This window comes from Battus philenor, unplaced genomic scaffold (assembly GCF_028537555.1).
Source record: "Battus philenor isolate CCGP_79_NKW_IND1 unplaced genomic scaffold, ilBatPhil1.0.hap1 SCAF_25, whole genome shotgun sequence".
Taxonomy (NCBI): domain Eukaryota; kingdom Metazoa; phylum Arthropoda; class Insecta; order Lepidoptera; family Papilionidae; genus Battus; species Battus philenor.
Window position 1 is genome coordinate 4,297,588 of NW_027181688.1, and position 26,453 is coordinate 4,324,040.

General features: G+C 35.2%; 1 protein-coding gene across 1 annotated transcript; it reads left to right on the forward strand.

Annotated features, from left to right (window-relative positions):
• Positions 1–1,648: 1,648 nt before the first annotated feature.
• LOC137924862 (ATP-dependent DNA helicase pif1-like) lies at positions 1,649–19,169 on the forward strand. Its single transcript, XM_068768244.1, has 2 exons — positions 1,649–2,828; positions 19,072–19,169. The coding sequence occupies exons 1-2, from the start codon at positions 1,649–1,651 to the stop codon at positions 19,167–19,169; spliced, it is 1,278 nt and encodes a 425-aa protein (XP_068624345.1).
• The last annotated feature ends 7,284 nt before the right edge of the window (positions 19,170–26,453 follow it).

Sequence of the window (26,453 nt, forward strand, 5' to 3'; positions counted from 1 at the left end):
AGAATCAGACTTGGAATAACAAAACGCAAATGACAGCTAAGTAATTGACGTAAAATGACAGCTATGTATTGACGTATGGATGACTATTTGATATTTGTAAGAAATCAATATTAAAACTATTTCTATTAAATAAATAATTAACAATTGGATTGAAGTGAAGTGAAGTTTAATTAATAATGCCGCGACCAAGATGATCGAATCTTTCCCAACAAAGCCGTAATGTAAGAAGAATACAAAATACTGCAAATGAAAGGACTAAAGAAGAACAAGAAATTGCACGTAAATAGCGCCGCGATAGTATGGCTCGACTTCGTGCTTCTCAATCACGAGAGCAAAGTGAAGCAGCCCGTGAAACAGCTCGGTTGGCAATGCAGAATCGTCGAGCGAACAACAGAAGGCAACAAATAGATAATGTGCGACGCAGAACAAGATATTTAGCTGATTTGAATTGAGCAGCGTTTCGATACGATTGCAGCAATGATTACAGCTTGCATCCTAGCGTTTGCATTGGGCAAATGGACGTTGTTTGCGAGTATTGTGGTGCATTAAAGTTTTCCGGAGAAACGCCTGGATTATGCTGCCTTAATGGTAAAGTGAAATTGCCAGTGTTGACTCCTTCACATGAGCCATTGTATTCATTGCTTTGTGGCGAAACACAAGAATCACGCCACTTTCTTGCAAATACTCGAAAAGAGGCAGACATTATCGAAGAAGGAGGATTTAATCCGACATTTAAGGTATTTATTTTTGTACTTACATAGAATGTAGTTAAAGAATAACTTACTTTATCTATTGTTATGTATTATATTTGCTAATACTGAACTCTACTCTCCCACAGAAAAAGTGTTTATAACCCAGTTAATACTGTCTGGTTTTTATTTTGTAGATACAAGGACAGATCCACCATCGAATTGGATCCTTACTACCTTTCGAAGATACACAGAATAAATTTTTACAAATATATTTCATGGGCAACATGGAAGAACAACTTGATCGACGCCTAGGGATCAATGCAGGAATGAAGCGAGCAATTATTTAAGACTTGCAGTGTCTGCTTCATGAACATCATGCGTTGGTCAGGTTGTTTAAGAGTGCTTTAGAGCAAATGCCAAATGATGACTATAAAGTTGTCATCAAAGCAGATAAACGACCATCTGGAACACACGAACGCACATTTAATGCTACAGTTCATCCAAAGAATGATGAATCTTTTTATTTGCTGTTGTTGCTGGTAAATGTGCGTGGGCCAACTTCATTTGAGACACTACGAACTGTTAATGGTGTAATATTCCCAACATATCGTGCTGCATGTGAAGAATTGAACTTATTAGAAAACGATACCCATTGGGATACGACAATCGCTGAAGCCATTATCTCTGCATCTCCAAGTCAGATACGCACATTATTCGCTATTATAATTTCGACATGTTTTCCATCAAACCCATGTAACCTGTGGCACCAAATACAAGGATAGTATGTCAGAAGATATTTTACATCAAAGTCGTGTCAGTTTCAGAAATCACGATATTGAGATGAATGAGGAGATACATAATCGTGCTTTACTCTTGATCGAAGATATGTGTTACCTCATGTGCGGTAATTCATTAATCAGGTTAGGAATGCCAGCGCCAAGAAATCAAATCGTGAAATGAATGACGCATTTAATCGAGAATTGGGACGGGAACGTGAATATGATCACCAGGAATTAGATTTAGTAGTTCAAAGGAATGTACCACTGTTAAATTACCAACAAAAGGAAGTTTATGATACTTTAAGGAAGGCAATCGCTGATGAAAATGGTGGTTTATATTTCCTAGATGCACCTGGTGGAATTGGCAAGACATTCCTTATGTCATTAGTTTTAGCAACTGTTCGGGCGAGATCCAACATAGCGGTTGCAGTGGCTTCTTCTGGAATAGCAGCCACATTGTTAGAAGGATGCCGTACGGCTCATTCAGCATTCAAATTACCGTTAAATCTTCAAACTATTGAAGAACCAACGTGTAATATTGCAAAACACTCAGCAATGACCAAAGTTTTAGCGGCATCGAAAATCATCATCTGGGACGAATGCACAATGGCGCATAAACGTGCATTAGAAGCACTTAACCGAACATTAAAAGATTTACGCAATGACTCGAGATGTTTTGGAGGAGCAATGATTTTACTGTCTGGCGATTTCCGCCAAATACTGCCAGTAATTCCAAGATCTACGGCTGCCGATGAAATAAACGCTTGCCTCAAATCGTCAAATCTATGGCGCTATGTGAAGAAACTGCAGCTGACAACAAACATGAGAGTTACATTGCTTAATGATACATCTGCTGAAGATTTCTCGGAGCAATTGCTGACTATCGGTAATGGTCAAGTACCTGTCGATGAATCGAGCGGATTAATATCATTTCCAAATAATTTCTGTAATTTTGTCTCATCAAAAGACGATATTATCAACAATGTATTTCCAAATATTATTTCTAACTACAAAAATAATGAATGGTTGAGTGAGCGAGCAATTTTAGCGGCTAAGAATAAAGATGTAGATGACTTGAACTACATAATTCAAAATCAGATCATTGGAACAATGCATTCATTCAAATCTATTGACTGCGTCACAAATGAAGATGAAGCCACCAACTATCCAATTGAATTTTTAAACTCTTTGGACGTGCCTGGCTTACCACCGCACAATTTACGCCTAAAGGTTGGCTCCGTAGTAATCATGCTTCGAAACATAAACCAACCAAAACTGTGCAACGGTACGCGTTTGGTGGTTAGTAAATTGATGAACAATGTAATTTACGCTACGATAATGATAGGAAAATTCAAAGGTGAGTAAGTTCTCATTCCGAGGATCCCGATGATCCCAACTGATATGCCGTTTGAATTTAAAAGACTTCAATTTCCGATACGTCTTGCATTTGCCATGACCATCAACAAATCACAAGGCCAATCCTTAAAAGTTTGTGGTTTAAATCTAGAACATTCATGTTTTTCACATGGTCAATTATACGTGGCATGTTCACGGGTCGGAAGACCATCTGCGTTGTTTGTTTTTGCGCCTGATAATAAAACAAAAAATGTCGTGTATCACAAGGTACTTAAGTGAAGAGCAACCTATATACTAAAATACAGAAATAATAATGAATGATTAATGTAGTTATTTAATTTTTTTTTGTATTTTTTCCAAAAAAAAAAAAAAAAAATTTTCTGCTTATTTTTTGCCATTAAGGCGGAACAAAGTTCGCCGGGTCAGCTAGTTATATATAATATTATACGCTGAGTATCGAGCCTGCGTCTAATATCGCAAGTTTCTGTCTCTACCGCTGGACTGCCACTGCTCATAACAAATAAAACAAAATCAACCGGGTTATAAGTACCTGAAGTACAGTTTCATTTTAATGTTACTCATTCAAGTAAAATTAAGAAATCATTATACAATAACACCTTTAGAAGTTATTTTATATTTTGACTTCAGCGTACGTTTACTTGAGAACCAAATCTAAATAAATATCCTTACAGAAATAGTGTATTTTTTTTTTACGAACAGAGCCCAACGCAGTCTTCGATTTCTTCAATGAGTATAAATACATATAAATAAAAAATACAAGCATCCCTTTAGTGCATTTATTACTTTTATATATACAATGGAATAAATTCATTAACCACTTAGGGTTAATGACAGCGACCACTCTTGTACGCCTTGAGGAGTATGCCAGAAAAAGAGAATAATATATAATGACGGTATCGTTAATGCAGTAGTAGGGCGGTTTATTTATAAAATATCCTAACCGACAATTACAAACATAAATTATGAAGTGTTATATAAATTAATAGCGTACTGTGAAAAATGATGTTGATTTTAAAATAATGCCATGCTGACCGACAGTGAGAAGGGTTTGATTCAGAGCGGTTGGACCTGAACATATTTGTGGTCTGTATCGCGTTCAATACGCAATCTTAAGTGCTTTCAAGTGCCTGTAGGTGTGAATAAGCACTTCCTGTGTTCCAGGTATGCAAAGTCTTTGAATAGGGCAGCACTTTTACAAATCAAAGTACCACGAATAAATTTTACACCGAAGCCCCTGTTGTATAGGGACGTAGATCCCTCAATTTTTTTCATAAATGACGTGATTTTTTATACGGTATCGTATACGTTTTATAAGTGTTCAATTAATTCGGATAAATCAAATAGTACATTTGTTTAAAGTTAAAACAATCAGTAGAAACTGGTCGGAGGAAATTATTCAGTACTCATCATATACATGTATGTATGTATCACACTATCATCTTTATTTTAGCCGCAGGACATCCATAGTTCTTTCTATTTTATTTTTGACTCTATTCTTCTTCAAAATGTGTTATAGTTGTGGAGAAGAAGCAGAAAGAACGCCAGAAGAACGCATATTTTATACAAGAGTTTTTTTTATATTGATTAATGTATATGCATATTCTGTCACATATACGTAGCTTGAATAAATACAAACTACTTATATAGCATCATTGCCAAAGATACCTGACTTTATTTATATTTATTTTATATTCAAAATTTAAGTATTCGTTTATTAAATAATGTACCTTTTTTGAGAGTTTATTGTTAAATTGCGTTTTTAATTTAATTATCATGATGTTTTTTTTTATTATTATAATTATCATTAATGCACAAAATATTATCATAAATATATTGTGAGGCCATAATGTGTGGCGCTTTCGTAACAACTCTTCGTATTGCTGGCCACTACGACTACAATATTTTTTGCTTAAAATCACTCTTGCGTGTTCGAATTTCAAATTCACGCTGAAATCGGACGCCTTCAGTAATGTGACCGTTGTCATTGCATTTGGATTAATATTGTGAAACAAATACATGCATGGGTGGTAGTTCACCTCCCTCGATAATCGTGTATACTAATAATCTCGCCTTTAAGACCTTACATTTGTACAATATATGAAAAAAAATGCTATACCCTATTGTAAAAATCATATTACGAAGATAGTGTCAGTCACGAACATTATCATCTGACAAGCTTTGATTTCAGCATTTCATCAACTCAAAGTTTATACTTGTGTCATTGTATCAGAGCATGTTTTCTACCACCTAACGTCACCATACATTACAGTATTTCACAATTACATTTAATTGAGGTTGCGAGATTTACGGAATTTCTCGGTCGCATTCACGTGATATATGTGACAGAATTAAATGTAAATGCATCGCTGCAATCAGCGCGACAGAAGTATTACAAGCATCGCCTTTGTGAAAATGAGATCTTAACCTCAATATGTACATTGCCTCATTTGTTACTTCTGCTTACGTGTTAATGAATCTGTTACAATAATATTAATTTATTGTGGTTCATCAGTTATGGGGGAATATAACATAATCGCCTCGCCTGGCAGGCGGGCTAACGATCGCAGTGTGGTGTTAAAGTTTGCAGCGGACGCTGCCGCCCGTGCTCAAAAAACTGATCTCTCTGTCGCTTCGTACGACACACGCGGGAGGAAATGGGGTGTTAGCTAGTACGAAAATGTGAAAATTTAAGTATCGTTTATAATTAATATTAAATTTTTATCTCCATTGTAACGTTAAATGAAAATTATAATAATAATATTATAATGTACATTTATTTAGGGAGAGCCGTGGTTTACAAAGTGACATCACAGAATAAAAAATAAAAAATATTGTTAATACTTGATGAAAGCACTGAAGCTACCTAGAGCTATTTATTTTCGCCTTTATTTTTATCCGTCAAATGTATAAGATATTACATAAAAGTAACAATCGTTGCTTTCCTCCATTTTGTATTGTTCTAATAATAAGTTAATGTTATTAGAACAACAAACATGAACCAAATAAAGCAGTAAAAACAACTATATTTAAAATAGTCACTTTGCTAATTTTTATGGCAAAGGAACAAACCAAATTAAATAAACACAGTGTAATTTTCAACTGTTTCTTCTTTTCCGATTGGAAAATGTTACCTGAAGGAAACTCGAGAGAAAATTGCAATTTTCTTACGAGATTTCTACTTTCAACTGCTACTCAAAGTAAATAACTCCTGAATGATTGTCTGAAATAAAAGTTTCTACAATAAATCTTATATTTTTTAAAAAAGCGTATTTATTACAGAGGAGTAACTAGCAGAGCAAATATACTATACTACAATGCACTCTTTAGATTTTAAATCTCAATTAGTATTTCCAAGCTATAAACCAAAAACCTCTGTACCAATTTGAGAACACCGTAGCAACAATTATTTAATATTGTTTACCTTAATAAAATTTAATAACAAATAATTCACTAATGCAACAACACTTCTAATATGTTATAATTATGTAATTTTTATGAAATGATCAAAATTTTTAAATTTAATCATTTTATAAAAATGACAACTATGTGTACACAGTCATGCGTGATCTATACGATCTTTATTATTAGAACACAGTCAATCGTCTCGTTGTTTTAGAACAATGAAATGAAAAACAATTCTTGTTACTATTTAATATGTTGTAATAACTTAAAATAAATCAAGAATAAGGAGATCCGTAAACTAGCAACTGGCAAGTTAAAGTGGCAGAGGACTAGTGTTGCCTACACACAACTAAGAATTAATGCTGCTGCAGCCTCAAGGTTCTGGAGTAAAGACTACAGACCGACTAGAGCAGCGTAGGACGTCCATCCACAAAGTGGACGGACAGACGATCTTGTTTTAGTCGTCGTAAGACACTAGATGCAAGCCGCTTTTAACCAATCCTTTTGATAATCTTTGGGGAAGTTAAAATATCATTAAAAAATATTAAGTTTTGACGGTTTATTTAGTCGTGTATCAATATTTTGGATTTACAACTGTGTGCGGAAACAATTTATTTGAATTTTTATGTAAAACAATTGTAACATGCCATCTCTTCAATGAGAATTTTATTTCAAAGTAGATGATTAGTGATGTATCCAAACATTAACATTTTAAATAAAAAGTAGCAATGGTTACCTTTGGTAGATTTTAATTAAAACATTCTCATTTGAATATCCGTCGCGGCGCCGGAATAGTTTTAAAGCGTTAGGTGTCTTATTAAAAGATGGTTGTAACACTATCAATTTATTTAACACACGAACACATTTTTATTAGCGCTTGAGTGCGAGCAAAAAGGACGTGCATTCGTCGTAGGACTCTGGGGCGCAATGTGCTCCGCGACCGAGTGAAAGCGGGCAATAGAACAAAGGCGCAAAAGAAATAAAAGAAACAAAAGTAACAAAAGGTTTGCTGCACTATTTCGGCACACTAAGTTCGCCCGTCGGCTACGCTCGCCCACAAAATCTTACACCTATTATTCATTCAGACATCTCATCAGTGTATATACGACTCCCAGAGTTTATAGCAAAGCAGTAATTTAGCGGAGACATGATTAAACCGAATATTAGATCCTTTGCTTTTGATTTTACGTCGAACACGACGCCAACGCCGTGTGGTGTGAAATATATGATACATATTCTATCCGGGTTACTGCATAGTTATAAAGTAAAATATTGTCTTAGTTGTAAAGGCTCAGTGGGGAACGTGACCACGCCGCGTCTACCGTCCTGTCGTCGTCACTCGATAACCTTTGGGCTTCAAAATAAATTAATGAAAAGGATAGACACCCGCTACAAGACATAACCCTCCTCCAAAAATCGCCACGATGACCGGTCTGGCGCTGCCCATATCCAACGATTTTCCACGATGTTCACTATGTCGTCCGCCTACTTAGTCCAGGACCTATCAGCTTTACACATGTACTGCTTTGTTGGAACTTACTTATTAAGGTGTTTATTTATTTGTCGCTCAATCCCCTCTCAACACGACCCTCTTCCTGTCTACTCAGCAAATCAATTTTGTTTAGATAAAACTACTGCTTTAGAGTAGAACACTTCTAACGCAAGTGGAGTAGAATTTTTATTGTTATCCACTTAGGATCACTGGTGTACGTCATGACAATGCCAGAGGCGGTCAATTTGACTGAAACCAGAATCAGTTTGTGCTCCCTTTATTGCCATCCTTCAACTTAAAGCTATGAGATTTCCAAATGCTTGGTTCCAAATGTTTGGTTAGACTAACGACTAACCACTAAACCTTCTACATCGTACCCATATATTATACGCAGGTGCACTAATTGCACCACAGGGATCGTTAAACCGTACCTATCTGTACCAATGTCCGGCGTTGCGTACTCGAGAGTGCATTTTGTATGATAACGAAGTAGCGTTCGTCAAGCCGCATGAGGTTTATCTACGAAGATATTTAAATTTAGTGCCCCCGTAGGGTTTCAAGAGGAGGAGGAAGGAGAGAAGAGTTATTTTAATTAGTTCCTTTTTAATAGTATATTACCTGTTTAAAATACATTATCTTTCGAATCTGTACATAATTTACAGTACGTAATTACAATTGCAATTTTGTGAATGTTATATCTTATAGAAACTAATTAAGTTAATACTAAGACTACAAGGTAGACTGAGACCTTGTTAAGATCGTCGGAAGATGCTGGATGTCGGCAGCTTTTTACCAGGCCTATTGGATTTACTAGGAATATAGGAGAGACCTTCATACATCAGTAGACGTCATACTGCTGAAATGATGATAATAAAACTATCTATACGATGAAAAATCGTTCCCCTGATGTTACTGCTTTGAAAATACATAAAACTACGACACTTACATTTGCCAGCTGTCGCTGCAACTTGTAGTCGGGCGTCCCGCGCTGCGCTTACCGCTCCGTGGTCTCCACTCCAGAACTTTACGCCCCATAGGCCCCATTAGCTATCTATTCCATGTGATACGTGGACTGTCTACTGCCACTGCAACTTGCAAAGCGGTGAGCTTTGTCTGTTACTAATAAATTAGTTAGGACATATAAACTAATCAAAAATCTCACACATCATAGAAATATATTTCATAAAAAAAACAAGATCTTATGTACACCTAAACTTCGTTAAGTCATTTTTTTTAATTAAGCATTATTCCTTCATTAAAGTTAACTTTTCGTTAATTATCACCGTTTCATTTTCTCTTGAAATTATCTTCGTGTGATATTGGAAACCAGAGTTCGTTCATATTAAATTAAACGGAAACCAGCAAAAAACATCTTATTATTTCTTGTTGTAATAAAATCGTAGGTGTCAGAGAAAAATCGTTTGAAAGCGAAGCTTTGCATTGGCTTCTTTGCTCGTAATAGGATAAGAAAATTATTTAATCCGCTTTAAAATTCGCAAGCAGTTTTGATACAGAATTTAACTTATCCCATCTTATTGCCACTTATTACACTTTAAATTTCAAACTTTTAACTATTCATAAGCAGTAAAGAGAATATAAATTTTATTAATTAATTATAAAAATTTTCCATGTTATACTCAATTACATAAAATAATTTTAATTTTCATGCTTTAAAACTAAAATTAGATAGTAACAGTAATAAGAAAATAATAATAAAAAATCCTTAAAGGTCTCGTGCATGTTCGTACATATGTATATGAACGTGTATGTATACATAAATGTATATATACTCGTATTTCAAGGATAGAAACAAAATACGAATACTTTTTTTATATTTACTATACGTCTATGAACATAAAAATCGTATTTAATAAAACCTCTTTTTCGACGGTAGATCTTTTTACGGTAAATATTACATAAACGAACACCTATTAACATTACTTATAAACAAATTACACATTTTGCATTCATTTGTATCGTTTTATCTAATCTATATCGCATTACTTAATAAAAACAAACTTGGACATAATAAAACATACATACATACATGTATTGTTTTGACGCTTTTTGCTCGATCCATCACATCACATATCTCTTAAAGTTTACGGATTCTCATCGACTTTTATATATAGATATTACTTTTTTGATTTATTCTCTTCGTTGACGTTAGTTTCGATATAATGTTTCTTGCTACATCCAATGTAATAAATTATATTTAGTTATCTCAAATATAAAAAAACAAGTTGAAATAAATAATCTGAAATTATTATTTATTGCTCTTTCTGGAGGTTGTCTCTAGGTTGTTTAGGTATTTAATTTATATTTGGTATTAGTGGCTTGAGGTTTGAATATTAAGCTGGACGCCTGTGCCTTACAGTGGGCATCTATCGTCTGACGCGATGATGATTGAAAAGAGTAAAATTAGGCAATTGTGATTTAAGAAAGGAAGTAAGTATAGACTCCACAAAATGAATTATCTGTTATGAAGTACTTGCTTTTTGAAATCAAAATAAAACTAATAATTTATGTGAAATGACAATTATTCTTTTTCATATTGCAATTGAAAGTGTAAGGCTAAGGCAATTATAAAAAAATATCCGATACGTTCACAAAGCCAGGAATATATAGATGTCGATTAATTTACATTAATAATAATACATTTACTGAATGATTCGTCTTTGAGATCGGTCACCTATACATCTTTCTTACCGTCAGACGAATGCCCGGCTCGTGTTATCACTTACGATAAAAATAACTATTTAGTCTCCTCAATCCAGATTTCGTTCGTGTGTCTTTTTTTTTTGAATAAGATAAAAAAGGATCGGACATTACACGATAATGGCAACCAAATGTTGGCATTACCTATTTTATTTCAGTCGCAAAAAATAATAGCGCGTTAAGGTTTTATTCGAAATCGATGGCGATTTGTGTGAATCACCGGGATGTTTACTGCCTTATCTAAGATTCCTTGACTTAAAGTATCGTTAAAAGAATATAACAACCGCGTAATAAATTTTTTTTGTAATATACATGGCATTGATTACCTTTAAAGCGTCGAATGAAAATCTCCTTAACTGTTAATTAAGGTATGGTACACCCTATCCAAAAATTTATAGCTTCAAAAATGGTAAACAGTGTAATGGGTAAAAGCATTTTCAAAATTCGGATTACATTTTATAACTATTATGGTATAGCATAGTGTAGTATTGAAGCTATTGGCCTTTAACATTTCAATAGAAAAAATAAATTAATGTAACACATTTCAAAGTGATCACTTCGTACTCAATAATTGGACATAGAGCAGTGTTAAAACCATTGAAATCAAGCGCAAATGTAAATGTAGTTTTGTTACTCGAATAAATAATTTACTTTCTTTTCTTTCTAGTACATACACATATACGACCAGACGCTTGTTAAAGAATACTTAAAATTAATGATCAGGCAATATTGTTTCTTTCGACTAAATATGCTTGCTTCTAGAAGCTTTATTCAAATCGTAGTAATGATATTTTAGCTACAGACGGCTTTAAATGTCGAGAAGTTCGCAACTTAAATGAAATAAAATACGTGAGTGAAGTAAACCGTATAACTGTTTCATATAGAAGGTTATTACAGAATTCTTTTATTGACTGAATTACATTGATGTCTATACACCTGCGCGAATAATATTATAAATGGTTCCCACAGTCGCGCGGTGTATGAGCGGCTTGTTGTCATTTGATGATGTTTATAAGCGCAGTGTCCTTTTTCAATATAGGCCTTACTCGAAGTACTTCGTCTGTTAACAAAACGAATGCTTTCTCTTCGCTTAGAACGTATAATCGGTCGCGACTCGCAGGCTAATATTTGGGTGATTGTGTGTAGCTGCAACTATGACGGCTACAAATACTTTGGGCGTCATTCGAAATACATCGTCGTTCTATCAAATTGTTTTATATTCTTTGCATAAAGTTTGGCATCGGTCGTAACTCGCGGTAAAGTATTTAGGCGATTGTATGAAACTTCAAGGGGTAGAATATCATTAAATATTTGTACAGACGACTTCAAAATGCCTGTGATTAAAAGGTGTATGACGTCTATGCATGAAAGTTGACCTAACAATGATCGACATCCAAAAAAGGACTGAAAAGAAGTCAAAACTGAAGATATGGTCCAAAAACGATCGAGACCCTCGGAAATTAACAAAGCGGAAAGGAGAATCTTTTACAAATTGTTATAAAGATATTCACCGTTAATAACATCATTAGCCATTTTGAAATAATGATAGACTTTACTTTGTTGTGACTATACCAACTACCGTTAGCGACTTAATATATTATACACCAATACCTTGCTTTGCGTCGTTTTGTTTTGCGTTTTTTTCGAAGTTGCATCGATGCTTAATTAGTACTAATTTTCACTGTGCGTCGTTAGATTTTCGAGTTTGCGTTGTTTTGAGAGGGTCTTTATTTTTTATTTTTTAATTTTCTCATTTTTCGGATTTGTGTTGGTGTAGTGGTTTATTATCACGGATTGGTAACAGCATAGTACACATAAGGTGAGCAAGACCACCTTGTAAAGGTTGCCAGAAAATGTAAGATGTAGGCCGCAAATAATCGATCCTTATGGAAATACTTTATGTTCAGCTTGACATGTGGAAATCTTACGGCTTAAATGTTGATGATGGTGATGGTGATGATGATAATATTAAAATATTTAAACTTTTGGTGTGTAAACATTTTCCAGTGTTTCCTATTGATACCTTGTATATGTATCGTATCATCACTTCACCCATATAAAGTAGACAGCTGGACACGGGCCTCCCTCATAGATTTTTAATAGAGCGAGTAGGAAGCGGCCTGTCTAAAAAATGTTAATGAAAAAAATTTCATCAGAATTCTAACTTCAAATCAAAAGCTAGACAGTAAATCTTTTTCGCCAAAACAGGTTTTAATTTTTACAATTGATTGCACGCCGGTTCGCCGAGTTCACTAATTTAACTTGTTCAATTTACGGTGCGAGGCCGGCGTTGCGGAATCTGCATTCATAGTGAATAATTGAACTCAATATTATAAAGATGCAACGATGATATTATCACGTTGAACACTGATAAAAGCTTATTTGTGTGATATTAGTTTGTAGTTTTCAGATTGAACTCTCGATAATATTATTAAATTTTTAGCGATTTTACTTTAAGCTAAGTCTTAGTAATTGTTAAACTGGCATACAGTAGTCAATGTTAAACAAAAAAAAAAGAGTGAACTCATAGAGAAAATTTCGTAATTTTATCGCAGAGTTTATATATATAAATTTGAGATATATCCACCTATGTAAGATATTTTAACTCGTAGCCTGTTAATGAGTTCTTCATTTCTTTAAAGATTTCTTTGCTTACTACTAGTGTCTGTAGTGTTAAGTTATATTTACTTAGTAATATATATTTAACTTGCAATTCCACATCACAACACAATTTTCATTGTTAACATAAGAAATAAATGTTTTGAATCGCGACGACGTCATATACACAAACACTTATTTTTTTAAGTTCTTATTAAATGAAAACATGTCATTTAAAATTCGCTGTGTCGCAAGTTATAGTTATTGAAAATGAAAATAAACGATAATGAAAGAGTTGTGGACGTTTATAAAGGCACAATAAGTTATAAATAAGATTCATCTTACATCGGTATCGTGATAAAATCTAGAATGTTCGGCGCGGTCGAGTTGCGTATCCAGCGAGAAGCGCTTGTCAATTAGCGGATGCGACTTCGTCAGATAAAACAAAAGCCGTACATCGATTTATCGACTTGAATTTAAGAGTACGCTCTCGTTATGTCTTCATGCGCCCGTCAAAAACTTCGAGAAGCTTTACTTATGTTTAAACGTGAATCAGAATTACTTTCGTTTTAATTCCGCTACAAAAGTATCAATGGATAAGTTAGATTGAACTCTGTAAGAATATTTTGTTATTCTTTGGGCTTTTTCAATGTTTAACAGCCCATTCAAAGTATTGTGAACAAAGATTTTGTAATAAAAACCGCATTATCTCTGGTAGAATAGCCGGTGGGGTCTTAAGATTCTGGAACGGAAACCACGGGCCGTCAACCGCAGCATAGAACCACTCCCGATGTGGACAGGTGACCTTGCGGAGTATGTCATTGGATACAGGTTGCTCATATCCAGTCATTCTAAATGTTAAAGTGGAGGCCTATGTCAAGCAGCAAACGTCTTTCGTCTGAAATGATGATGACGAGTAATCATCGCTTCATAGAGTTTTCAAATAACATCTCCTCTGTTCAGTAAAAGAGTGGATAATACTTACATGCTATTTCGAAGAATGAGTATCAATTCATAGCCATTAAATAAAATTATTCATTCCAAAACAAATTTCTCGAATACATAATTGCACAAACTCCTTCTGCTAATTGGCCGTCCAATTATAATATTGATTCTATATAATTTATTTGAATCTGTAGTAAGCCGAATTTTAAAATCTCCTAATCTTACCACATTAGTATCATCCTGTAAATAAATGTTAATTAAAATTATTATCGATGTCCAAAAAAAGAAGCAAGAAATGAAACAAAAGACAATACAGAATGTATTGTCTTGTGCCAATTTCAAATGATTTATTTCCTTTCCTCGTATCTTGTTGTACGATAAATATTTAAATAAATAATTAATTGAATCCTCCCCAAAATTGAGTAATTAATAAATGAATATGAAAAGAGAGAAAAATAGTAATGTTTAGCGATAGTAAAAGATACGATATGCAATCCTGTTTTATAAAATTTACTGCAAATTGAAGACAGAACAAATGGTTGCGGTTAGAATAAAGGTCGTCCAATCGTTTTAAATTAGCATAAAACAAAGGAACACCATCAAATTATACTTCATTCAAACTTAATAACCCTAATAATGTGTTTGCATAATTGTATACTTTAATAAAAGTAGATATTTTAAGAAAATAAATATTGTTGGTTGTCAAATATCTCCTTCCGTCTTTTTGTCTTTTGAATTTCGCGGCTATGTACAAAGCGCTACAGAGCTCGTATCTGGCAATACTATACATAATTTGAAAGGTCTTGACATAACCTACAAAACGACGCTATGCATGATTAGTTTGGATATTGCGTTCAACAGTTATAGACGTGTAAACATGGAGTTCACTAACGCCGAAATACGCGCTATTTTAAAGTTTTCCTTCGTTAAAGGCAAATCCGCTACAGAAACGTTCCGTGAGATTAATGGTGTTTTGGGGGATGGTACTCTATCACTTCGAACCGCGGAGGAATGGTTTCGACGATTCAGAGCCGGCGAAAACGACACCATGGATAAGCCAGCCGGCGGAAGACCTGTGACGACAAATACCGATCAAATCATGGACTACATCGAGTTAGACCGGCATGTGGCATCTCGTGACATCGCCCAGGAGATGGGAGTTAGTCACCAAACCATTTTAAACCATCTGCAGAAGGCTGGATACAAAAAAAAGCTTGATGTTTGGGTGCCGCATGATTTGACGCAAAAAAACCTTCTGGACCGAATCAACGCCTGCGATATGCTGCTGAAACGGAACGAACTCGACCCATTCTTGAAGCGGATGGTGACTGGCGACGAAAAATGGATCACATACGACAATATCAAGCGAAAACGGTCGTGGTCGAAGGCCGGTGAATCGTCCTAAACAGTGGCCAAGCCGGGATTGACGGCCAGGAAGGTTTTGCTGTGTGTTTGGTGGGATTGGAAGGGAATCATCCACTATGAACTGCTCCCATACGGCCAGACGCTTAATTCTACCATCTACTGCGAACAACTGGACCGCTTGTAGCAGGCGATCGACCAGAAGCGTCCAGAATTGGCCAACAGGAAGGGTGTAGTGTTCCACCAGGACAACGCCAGACCACACACTTCGTTGATGACTCGTCAGAAGCTACGGGAGCTCAGATAGGAGGTTTTATCACATCCACCATATAGCCCGGACATAGCGCCAAGTGATTACCACCAGTTCCTGTCCATGGCGAACGCCCTTGGTGGTGTAAAGTTGAACTCAAAAGAGGTTTGTGAAAAGTGGCTGTCCGAGTTCTTCGCAAATAAGGAGGGGGGCTTCTACGAGGGAGGTATTATGAAGTTGCCGTCTAGATGGAAACAGATTATCGAACAAAACGGCGCATATTTAAACTAAATCCGATCGCTGTAACACTTTTTATGAAGCATTGAATAAAGAGCAAAAAAGCGGAAGGGAGATATTTGACAACCTATTATTAAGTTATACACTTAAATATAAGCTTTTTTCTAGGCATCATAAAGTTAACTAATTCTACGTGCCTTCAAAGGCAACTATACAGTATTATTACACACTTCCATGTAATGTCTCTTAATATGTATTAAACTTAAGGAGTTCATTAAACAATAGTTTGAAAATATTCTGTTATAGTGTTAAGGATTTTTTAAGCGGTAATAAATACTGGAAATGAATGGCTTCACTACTGCATATCAAATTGAACATGTTTTTCATTCTTCTCAAGACGTACGCTAAGTGGACAATGTTAGTGATCCTATGTAGATAACAATTTTAGTAAATGTATACTGCTGTTCAGTGGAAAAGATAACTGACTACCCGATAATCAACACTACCTGAGTAGAATCGCAATGTCAAACAGCCATCAGAGGAAATATTAGTTTAGAAAACATACAGAATTACTTTTAAAGCTTTAAATTACATGCTCTAAAGTTCTAAAAGAACTGATACGACTATTGTGAAACGTAGTACAGTTGCAACAGATAAATGACGGATAAATCTTAAACCCGATCGGGCATCGACGAATAGGTCTAAATGGAACACTCATAAGCAAATATAAACTGTCAGTCGAACCAAATGAACACGAAAACATCGGAGTCATGCATGCAGAAAATGATAACTTACAGGTTGATTTGTGTTAGATGTGAAAGCTTTTAGGAGGGCGAATGCATAGCTCTCTTGACAGCAAAAAGCCCTTTTACGCATTTTTACAATCCCCCTGTATAAAGTCTGACAGGTATTGCATTAATTTATATTATTTAATTCATACTTCTTCCATTGAAATACAACAAACCAATATGTTATTCCAGTACAAAGTCTGTAAGGGCAGATAGTAAACAATAAATAATTTCAGGAAATTTCTTGGTAAATCCAAACCAACCAAACCGAATCCAAAAACAAGTTTATTTTTTAGTTTTGAAAACATCCAAATTATTTAAATATTTTTAGAGACTAGAACACGTGTCACAATTTCGATGATTTTCACAAGCTATTTTTATTCTCTCCCTAAACAGAAAAAGTTAGTTAACGCGCCATGAATTACGAGGTTGAATATTATACTTATCATTCTTATTCTATTTACTTGACGCAAACTAAAATATTTAACAAGTCACAGAAAAAAATAAGCTTTACTTATATTTGATAAAATTTATTCTTTAATTACAGAATGTAGTACTTTTCAAGATCTTCACTATTCCAGAATGCCTGATAAGGTTTGTTACAGATTCAAGAGTTTTCTTTTTTATATAAATTACAGAACTCGCTGCTTTGGCAGAATTAGCGCTGACAACAGTTGTTGCCAAAATTAATTGATTTAATATTTTAATTAACAATTTCCTTTGTGAAATACAAGAGAGGCTACAATAAAAATTATTTAATAATTATGGAGCAAAATCATCCAGGCGCAGCGCAGGACTTCCTCCCACAAGGTGGACAGACGACTTTGTGAAGGTGGTCGGACGCTGAATTCAGACCAGTTCCTATCGGTCTTATTTGAAATTATAAGGGTGGCCTATGTCCTGCTGTGGCAATCCTACGGATAAAATGATAATAATGATGACGTACTATAATAAGCTATTTGTAAGACTTTAATATAACCGTAAAGCCAAAAAGATCTCACGTGGTAACCACTAGCCGGCATGCACGACGTGGTAGGTCTATCACTGGGCGGACCAACCACTTAGTCAAGGTCGCGGGAAGGCGCTAGACGCGTGCAGCGCTCGGGCGGTCACCGTGACGACCTTCGGAGGAGACCTATGTCTAGCAGTGGGCGTCAATCGTCTGAAAAGAAAAAGGAGTATAGCCATTATCAATAACATGCTTTTTTTGGGTTTGACTAACATCAAATATTTGTGTAATGGGTACAATTTATACGGTGATTTGTACCGTATGCAAAAAAATGTGATGTTTTATAATTACCGCCGTATTTTTAGTTCCTTCTATAGTAAAATAAAAACTGAACACTGTATCATGATAATAATTAAGGTTTTATCGAACTTTTCTCGAGTTTTTCTTTTAGCTACAGATATTAGTTTTCATTGGAAAATCTTACATAGATCATCAAACACTAAATAAAAATCCTCTGAAAACAACCTGTACCCATTTTTAGTCACAACAATTAATTTCCTTACATTGCGTTTTGTTCTGTCTAAAATAGCGAGTTGCATTTTTACAATTTACGTGCGAGCATTTTGTATTCAAGTTTACATTTACGCGTAATTCAAATTACATCGTCGACCCTAATTGTTTTATAACAGGCGAGGGAAGCTTATTTTTAATAAAACAACAAAATTTCCGTGTGCATAATTTTATGCACGTTCACACAAAGCATTTTTATACACGCTCAAAATGAAACCGTAAAATGTTAAGTGTGTACAGAGCTTAAACCCCGTGTGCTCGTAAGCGCGCGTAACGTATTTTAAGACTCGAGTACGCACTACTCTAATGGATAGCGCACTCTTTCACATCTGCTGTTGAACGTAAACAGAATAATAACATTGTTTTCATAACTTTTGTTTTCAGATTTAACCAGGAAATTTCTCATCATGGTCCAAAGAGGGTAATTTTCACGTAATGACGCTATTACTTCGGCACCAAACTGTACACGTTACCTCGAAAGTCGGAGGTTTGCAGAAGCTTCTCGGGTATTAATTTATATTTTTAAATAACGTGACAAGGTATTGAAACTTACCTGAGAACCGGATGATGAAAAATTATTTTAAATACCAAAATAATCGAGACGAACAATGCGATTTTTTTAGTTTTAACCTTAAGGTCCGAGCGTTCATCTGACTGTACACAGGCAGGCTTCATTCGCAAGCAATTGTAAATTACACTTATAAACTTTAATACTCGCATCTAGACGGCTTGCATATAAAATGACCTGTATTAGACCAACCAGGGTAAATAGTATGTCGAAAATTTTAGCGACAGTTAAGATCAAAAACATAATTTTAGAGATATTCTTAAATTCTTCATGTGATAAAATTATAAACTAGCAATAAATATATTTTATCAGTTCTATTATAATTGTTTTATTAAATTGGACAGGTATCCGCGGTCAAGTGGCCATCTGTCGCGTGGCGGTGAAGGTATTTGCAAGCGAGAGCTACCTCTCCCGCCTCATCCTTTTCCCTCCACCGCTGTGAATGAAGGCGAGTGATTGAGAGCCACTTTATGGTTGCGATAGCTCGTTCTACCACTTTTTGCTTCACCGCAATGAATGAAAACCTGAAACGGTTTGATCAAATAATTATGGAGTGTTTTATTATCATTATACTGTCACACGAATAAACTGTGAGATTGTTAAAGCATTGCTGTTGCTGACTGAGGAGGGAGACTAAACAATTATCATTTCAACTGTCTTAATTCATTTAATTAGACGAGTTTTATTTGTGTTGTCTTTATTTCTCAAGCACCTCCTACACTAAGACCGTATTAAAAAGTTTTAAAGACAATTATTAATGATATAATTAAAGAATGAAAAGGTGCTATGAATGATAGGTAAAAGAGGAGAACAAACCCCTGGAGAGTGTTTTGCACATAGAACTATATCAGTGTCAAGTGGAATAATTTTAAATTTACATTATCAATCAAATCATTAAAGGAACTCGGCTATTAAAAGGTTGTCAAATATCTCCCTTCCGCCTTTTTGTCTTCTAAATTTCGCGGCTATGTACAAAGCGCTACAGAGCTCGTATCTGGCAATACTATACATAATTTGAAAGGTCTTGACATAACCTACAAAACGACGCTATGCATGATTAGTTTGGATATTGCATTCAACAGTTATAGACGTGTAAACATTGAGTTCACTAACGCCGAAATTCGCGCTATTTTAAAGTTTTCCTTCGTTAAAGGCAAATCCGCTAGAGAAACGTTCCGTGAGATTAATGGTGTTTTGAGGGATGGTACTCTATCACTTCGAACCGCGGAGGAATGGTTTCGACGATTCAGAGCCGGCGAAAACGACACCATGGATAAGCCAGCCGGCGGAAGACCTGTGACGACAAATACCGATCAAATCATGGACTACATCGAGTTAGACCGGCATGTGGCATCTCGTGACATCGCCCAGGAGATGGGAGTTAGTCACCAAACTATTTTAAACCATCTACAGAAGGCTGGATACAAAAAAAGCTTGATGTTTGGGTGCCGCATGATTTGACGCAAAAAAACCTTCTGGACCGAATCAACTCCTGCGATATGCTGCTGAAACGGAACGAACTCGACCCATTCTTGAAGCGGATGGTGACTGGCGACGAAAAATGGATCACATACGACAATATCAAGCGAAAACGGTCGTGGTCGAAGGCCGGTGAATCGTCCCAAACAGTGGCCAAGCCGGGATTGACGGCCAGGAAGGTTTTGCTGTGTGTTTGGTGGGATTGGAAGGGAATCATCCACTATGAGGTGCTCCCATATGGCCAGACGCTTAATTCTACCATCTACTGCGAACAACTGGACCGCTTGAAGCAGGCGATCGACCAGAAGCGTCCAGAATTGGCCAACAGGAAGGGTGTAGTGTTCCACCAGGACAACGCCAGACCACACACTTCGTTGATGACTCGTCAGAAGCTACGGGAGCTCGGATGGGAGGTTTTATCACATCCACCATATAGCCCGGACATAGCGCCAAGTGATTACCACCTGTTCCTGTCCATGGCGAACGCCCTTGGTGGTGTAAAGTTGAACTCAAAAGAGGTTTTTGAAAAGTGGCTGTCCGAGTTCTTCGCAAATAAGGAGGGACGCTTCTACGAGGGAGGTATTATGAAGTTGCCGTCTAGGTGGAAACAGATTATCGAACAAAACGGCGCATATTTGAACTAAATCCGATCACTGTAACACTTTTTATAAAGCATTGAATAAAGAGCAAAAAAGCGGAAGGGAGATATTTGACAACCTGTTATTATTATATTATTATATCATGTTATTTGGAAAATTTATAGGATTCACATTGCTACCAAACGGAAATCGTTAGCGGTGAAAAATAGTGTCGAAAAAACTTTAGGATTCGTCTAACATGGGGAACATGAGAAAATTTAAATACCTTAAATTTTAAAACATTCGTTCTAATAAATTAATGGATCAGAAGATTAACCATACATCATATGATAAATTAAAAAATTTAATCAAACTAAAACTATTAAAAAAAGTTTAATAATTTTTACTTGATAATCAGGTTTGGAAACAAATTTCTCTCTATGTTCTCCGAATGATTTAAAGATATTAAAAAAATTACCAAAAAAATTCTCATGTGTTTGTTGTGGGAAGTTTCTAATTGGGCTACGGAAAATTTCGCACAACGTAGACAAGTGGTCAGTGTAAATGTTCCTATGTGGATAACATTCTGAATAAATTAATATACACTGGTCCGGCATGCACCGTAATACCTGCAAATATTTTTATTAATTAATATCCCGTTTATGTTACACGTAACACAATTATGCTACTTGAATTCATTATCTTCATTAAGTCCCCTCTGAGCAATGTGAACTATTCACGTAGCACTTTCAAACCTATCAATTAATTTATGCGGGTCTCGTATCGTGAAATTCCACTTCCGTCGTTCGCATTTGCACAAGTGGCGTTATTAAAGGAAAACATAAAAGCAATGACGTCATTTAAGATTCATATTTCACGGGGTTTTATTGAGTGCCAGTTATGTGATAGATAGGAAAGGCTTCTACTTAAACAATATTTTTAAGGCTAGAATTGTCCATTTTTAAATTAATTTTCTCGAAATAAACGCAAGATGGATGGTCCAAATTTTCTACAAAATTGAGTTTACGATAACATTGAAAGCTCTGATTTGCTAATGAAACCTAACCTTGTTATGCCTCGTTCTGATAATTAAAATGTTCGATGGAATGGGTAATGAAATAAAGCTCCTAGTAGCGTAACACAAGTGTAAAGCAAATCTACGGGCCCGCACATAATAAAAGAGAAGGGTGTGCGTAGCAATGGTACTAGTATTTGACTGTTCATTATATTCAAAGTTCAGCGTAATTTACCTATTCAAATATCTGTCAAATAGATGGCCTGTTTAATTGTATACGACCAAATCAATTATATCGCTACATAACAATGACGCAAATTGTGGTAATTTGTGGGTTAGCTCATGCAAGTTAAACCGACATCCTACCCGTTTAATTAATTCTCACTGTTGCTCCATCCTCCGTTCCTTTGTCGTTTTCAATATTTAAAACCTACTTTAACGCTATAAAAATTTAAATGTAATACACATCAACCATATTGTACAAATACAGCAAAAATGACTATAACTATGTACTGTGAAAGACCAGTAAACAATTGTTAAAGACTCATGTTTAACATTTTTATGTTATTTACAGATATGTAACAAGTTATTAGTAAATATTAATAACAAAAAACCTAAGAAATTGTGTCACCGTATAGATAATTGAGGGCAGCCTAGCAGCGATAGCCCAGCGGTAGAGAACTGAGACTTGTGATCGCAGGTCGCGGGTATGTATAGGATTGCACTGCTGACAAATAAGTCCCAGTGGATAGGCAGCAGTCTCCTCTGTACCATGATGCGATCGCCAACCCGCCTGCCAAGCGTATCGCATATACTACAGCCCCCCATAGATGTCTGTAGGTGAGGCGTATGCCTAGTAGTGGGCGTTTGTAGACTGAAACGACGACGATACATAATTGTCAACATTACTTCCTGCTAAAATTAATACTATAACATTGTATACGTAATTGTGTAAACAAGTGTTGTTGTGTCGTTTTGTATAATACTGTCGGGAGGGACTACAATATAAAACGTTATCATCATCGTCATTTCGGCCCCTGCTGGATATAAGCCCCCACCATACACATCTAATGAGCACGAATGGATGCGACTTGCATCCAATATCTTCCGATCGCCTTAACGGAGTCGTCTGTCCATCTTATCCCACGTTCTACTCCGTGCTTTCTGGTCCGTGGTATCCATTCCATTACCTTAAGGTCATAGTGGCCAACAGTTTTGAGCGCTATGCAGCCTGTCGACTATCACTTCAACTAACTAATCCGCAGACACTTTGCTGTCTAAATAGTTATTTTATATTGACAAATTGTATTATCTAATCACAGCTGTATATGTATGTATACACCAAAACAAGATTTTCTCAGCAATCATGTGTTACAATGTAATCATATTGTACAGCCATCAAGAACTGTAAATAGCTTTGTAGATTAATACATAGCACTCTATTACATTACCATTACCAGTACTACTTGGTCTATGACATTGTCTATCAAAAATGATCAAAGGAAAAAAAACCATTTATATACCATCTGATAGTTTTATTTAAAATATAATGAACATAAGCAATCAACATTTTATCAACGGTTATTACTAATTATAATGCACAGACTTACTTCATTTCACTTATAATATAATAAATACGAAATCTCTCTATTCCCTTCCATGTCCATTGTTTTGTTGGCTCAGACATCTCTGCCAATCATTTTAGTTTTATTTCTACAAATTAATGTTAAGTATTATCAATACAGTGTCAACATCCTTTAGCTTCATTAATATGACAATATGTATACAGTGTGATTGGTTACAGATGTAAAAAGCTTTAACACTTATTTCCAATCACTCTGTGTAGTGGTCATTCTGAAATAAGTTAAATTAATTTATTGTTTCTATTGGAATGTGAGGGACCAGTAAATTCTAGCAGTGTCTCAGGGAAAGGTAGAAAGCAATTGCTAATTTTAATATATAGTAAACCAAATTTTTGAAAACCATTTTCTTGTTATATTTTTATCATTAATGATTTTTTTTAAACTATTGAAAAAGTGTAAATTTTTTTGGTTAAATTTATTATATAATTTTTTAGATATAATACAAGATGTAGTGTTACTTATTTTATCAAGCCTGGAGAAAGGCTTGTTTTAAGTTTAATATTATTAAAATTATTATGATTCCTATACACATACAACTGATTATCATACATATATTGACTATGTACTGTCATAATAATATTTTCTACTCTAAACTTAACAACCCCTTTGTAAAGGGCAAAAATAATTAACATTTGTTTTGTCAACACTACTTTGTGACTTAATATCAAGTTTCTTTTTGTATCATTAAATGAATAGACCATTCTTATAAAATACAAAAATCTGAGTAGCTCATGTGTGTTAACTTGAAACTTGAGATGTTATGTCTTACCAAACTTCATTATATAGTGATTTCAGTTCATTTGCTAACAAAAGCTTTAATCCTATTTCCAATCCTTTATAAAGTTATTACTCTGAAAAATCTTACATTTATTTCTTTTAAAATACAATAGGCATATAGATTCTGGCTATACAAAATCTGCAGGGATAGATAGTAAACAAGGATAATTTGATAATTTCCAACATTTTTTCCTACTATATTATCCTCCTAATTTCTGATAGTGTAATGTACAATACATAAATTGTTATCAAATGACCTATAAAAACACATAAATAAAAGCTTTAACACACATTCTCTCACACTATATTACTATTGAGTTGTGTGTACACTAAGATGCAAGAAACAAATATTATAAAACATTATCTTTGAGTCGGGATAAAGAATTGGTTGTGCTGCAGAAATTATTAAAGTACATGTTATTGTATACACACCAGTCTGTATCAACATAACTATTAATATTATTATTACTATATTTCAATACTAAATCTTTTGTCTGTTTCAAATCTTTTTGGCATTGTTATGCTATTACAATTATGAAACTGACTTAAACATAACACTGCATAAGCTATGTTCTGTCAAGTAAGCACAACAAAATTCATTAAGCTCCCTTTAAGCTGCTGACAGGTATTTCTTTTACTGCATCATCACTGAGTTACAAGCAATCATATTGAACTTAGATAACAATTTATTAATGTATTTCTTCTGGCTTAAAGTCACAGTACTATTTTGTTTATCAAATACAATGGACATTTCAAGACATTCCTTTACAATTTGTAAGTCTTTTAACACAAAACTCTTAAATAAGAAAGGGACTAATATATAGCTACTTCCATTATACAGCAGCAGTGGTGCAATGAACTGCACCGCCCGCTAGACCGATTCTCCTATGCTTCATGCTGTTTCACCATAATTTACACCATATTTTAGACTACATCTTGTTGCCACAAGCCTGGCTCCATATTAGAAATAGTTTTCACTATCACACTTCTTTTTGAGAACCAAATTGCACTTAACTAACTCTATCCACCTGCAGCATCATCAACAACTTCCCACACATTGTTGTCTTCAAAGATTTCCACCTCTATGACTGCCTGTTACCATTTCCCCTTCTTTGGTCCTCATAACACTTCTTTTGTCAATTCAGTACTAAAATATTTATTACACCTTTCTGTGCACATAAATCCAAACCTTGCCGTTTTGGTTTTTCTCTGCAATGTGATGTTTTAAACATGGTATCTGACTGTTGTAGTACAACGAATGACGTCGACTCGGCATCTGGTACACAGGTTTTATCAATGTTGTTTGTTGAAATCATCGCCCGCTGCAGTTCTGCCACTTCTAACATTAGTTTTTTTTATTTGTAGCGTCAAGACTTCAAGATAAGATGGCGCTGCTGGCTGACTGGACGGCGATGAAGTATATGCGAACTCCACCATTTTATCGGCTATGGTGACTAGCATGTCCAACGATGATTCCGTGTTGATGGAGAGTACGACGCAGAATTGAGTGGGAATCTTGTTTGGCCATTCAATCTTGAAACCTTCGTCGGTGATCATACTACCGCTCCGTCATTATCCTCTTGAGCCATAATGCTTCCTCAAACATCGAATATATTTAAAAATTTATGAATCCTTTTTATGAGGTTTTCCTTTGACAGATAGACAATTGAAACTTGTGCATTCCCAACATCCCTCTTGGCCATAGACTGTATTCTTTACATTCGAATTTTGTTTCATGCGGAAGCAACCAACCACATTGTTGGCATCTCTGTCTTTCGGTTCCATGTCCGCATCAATGATCAACTTAACTTTTGATGTTAGGAGCATCATTGTGATGATGTTAAACAAATTTAACTACTTCTTTTAATACAAGGATTATTTCTGCCGCGAAACACCATCTCCTGTAATTTTCGCGCCTTTTCAATTTCGGTACGCTAATGAGTTAGATCGAACAAGACGCTATCACCGGTACCGCACGATACATAATATAAATAAAACGCACAACTCAACGCACGAATTATATTACCTACAAAATATTACACTGTCGCGAGAACTTTTTAAGAGCCAGGAGCAGTCTGGGTATAATAAAACAACATTTCTGAGCGAAAACCAAAATTGAATGACATTTTACAAGAGACAAATACACAGAGTTGCCAATACCTTTTCAACTAGCTCCCCGAAAATCAATGCGTCATTCCCCAAAATCGGGTGAAAAAAACCCAATTCCTCACACA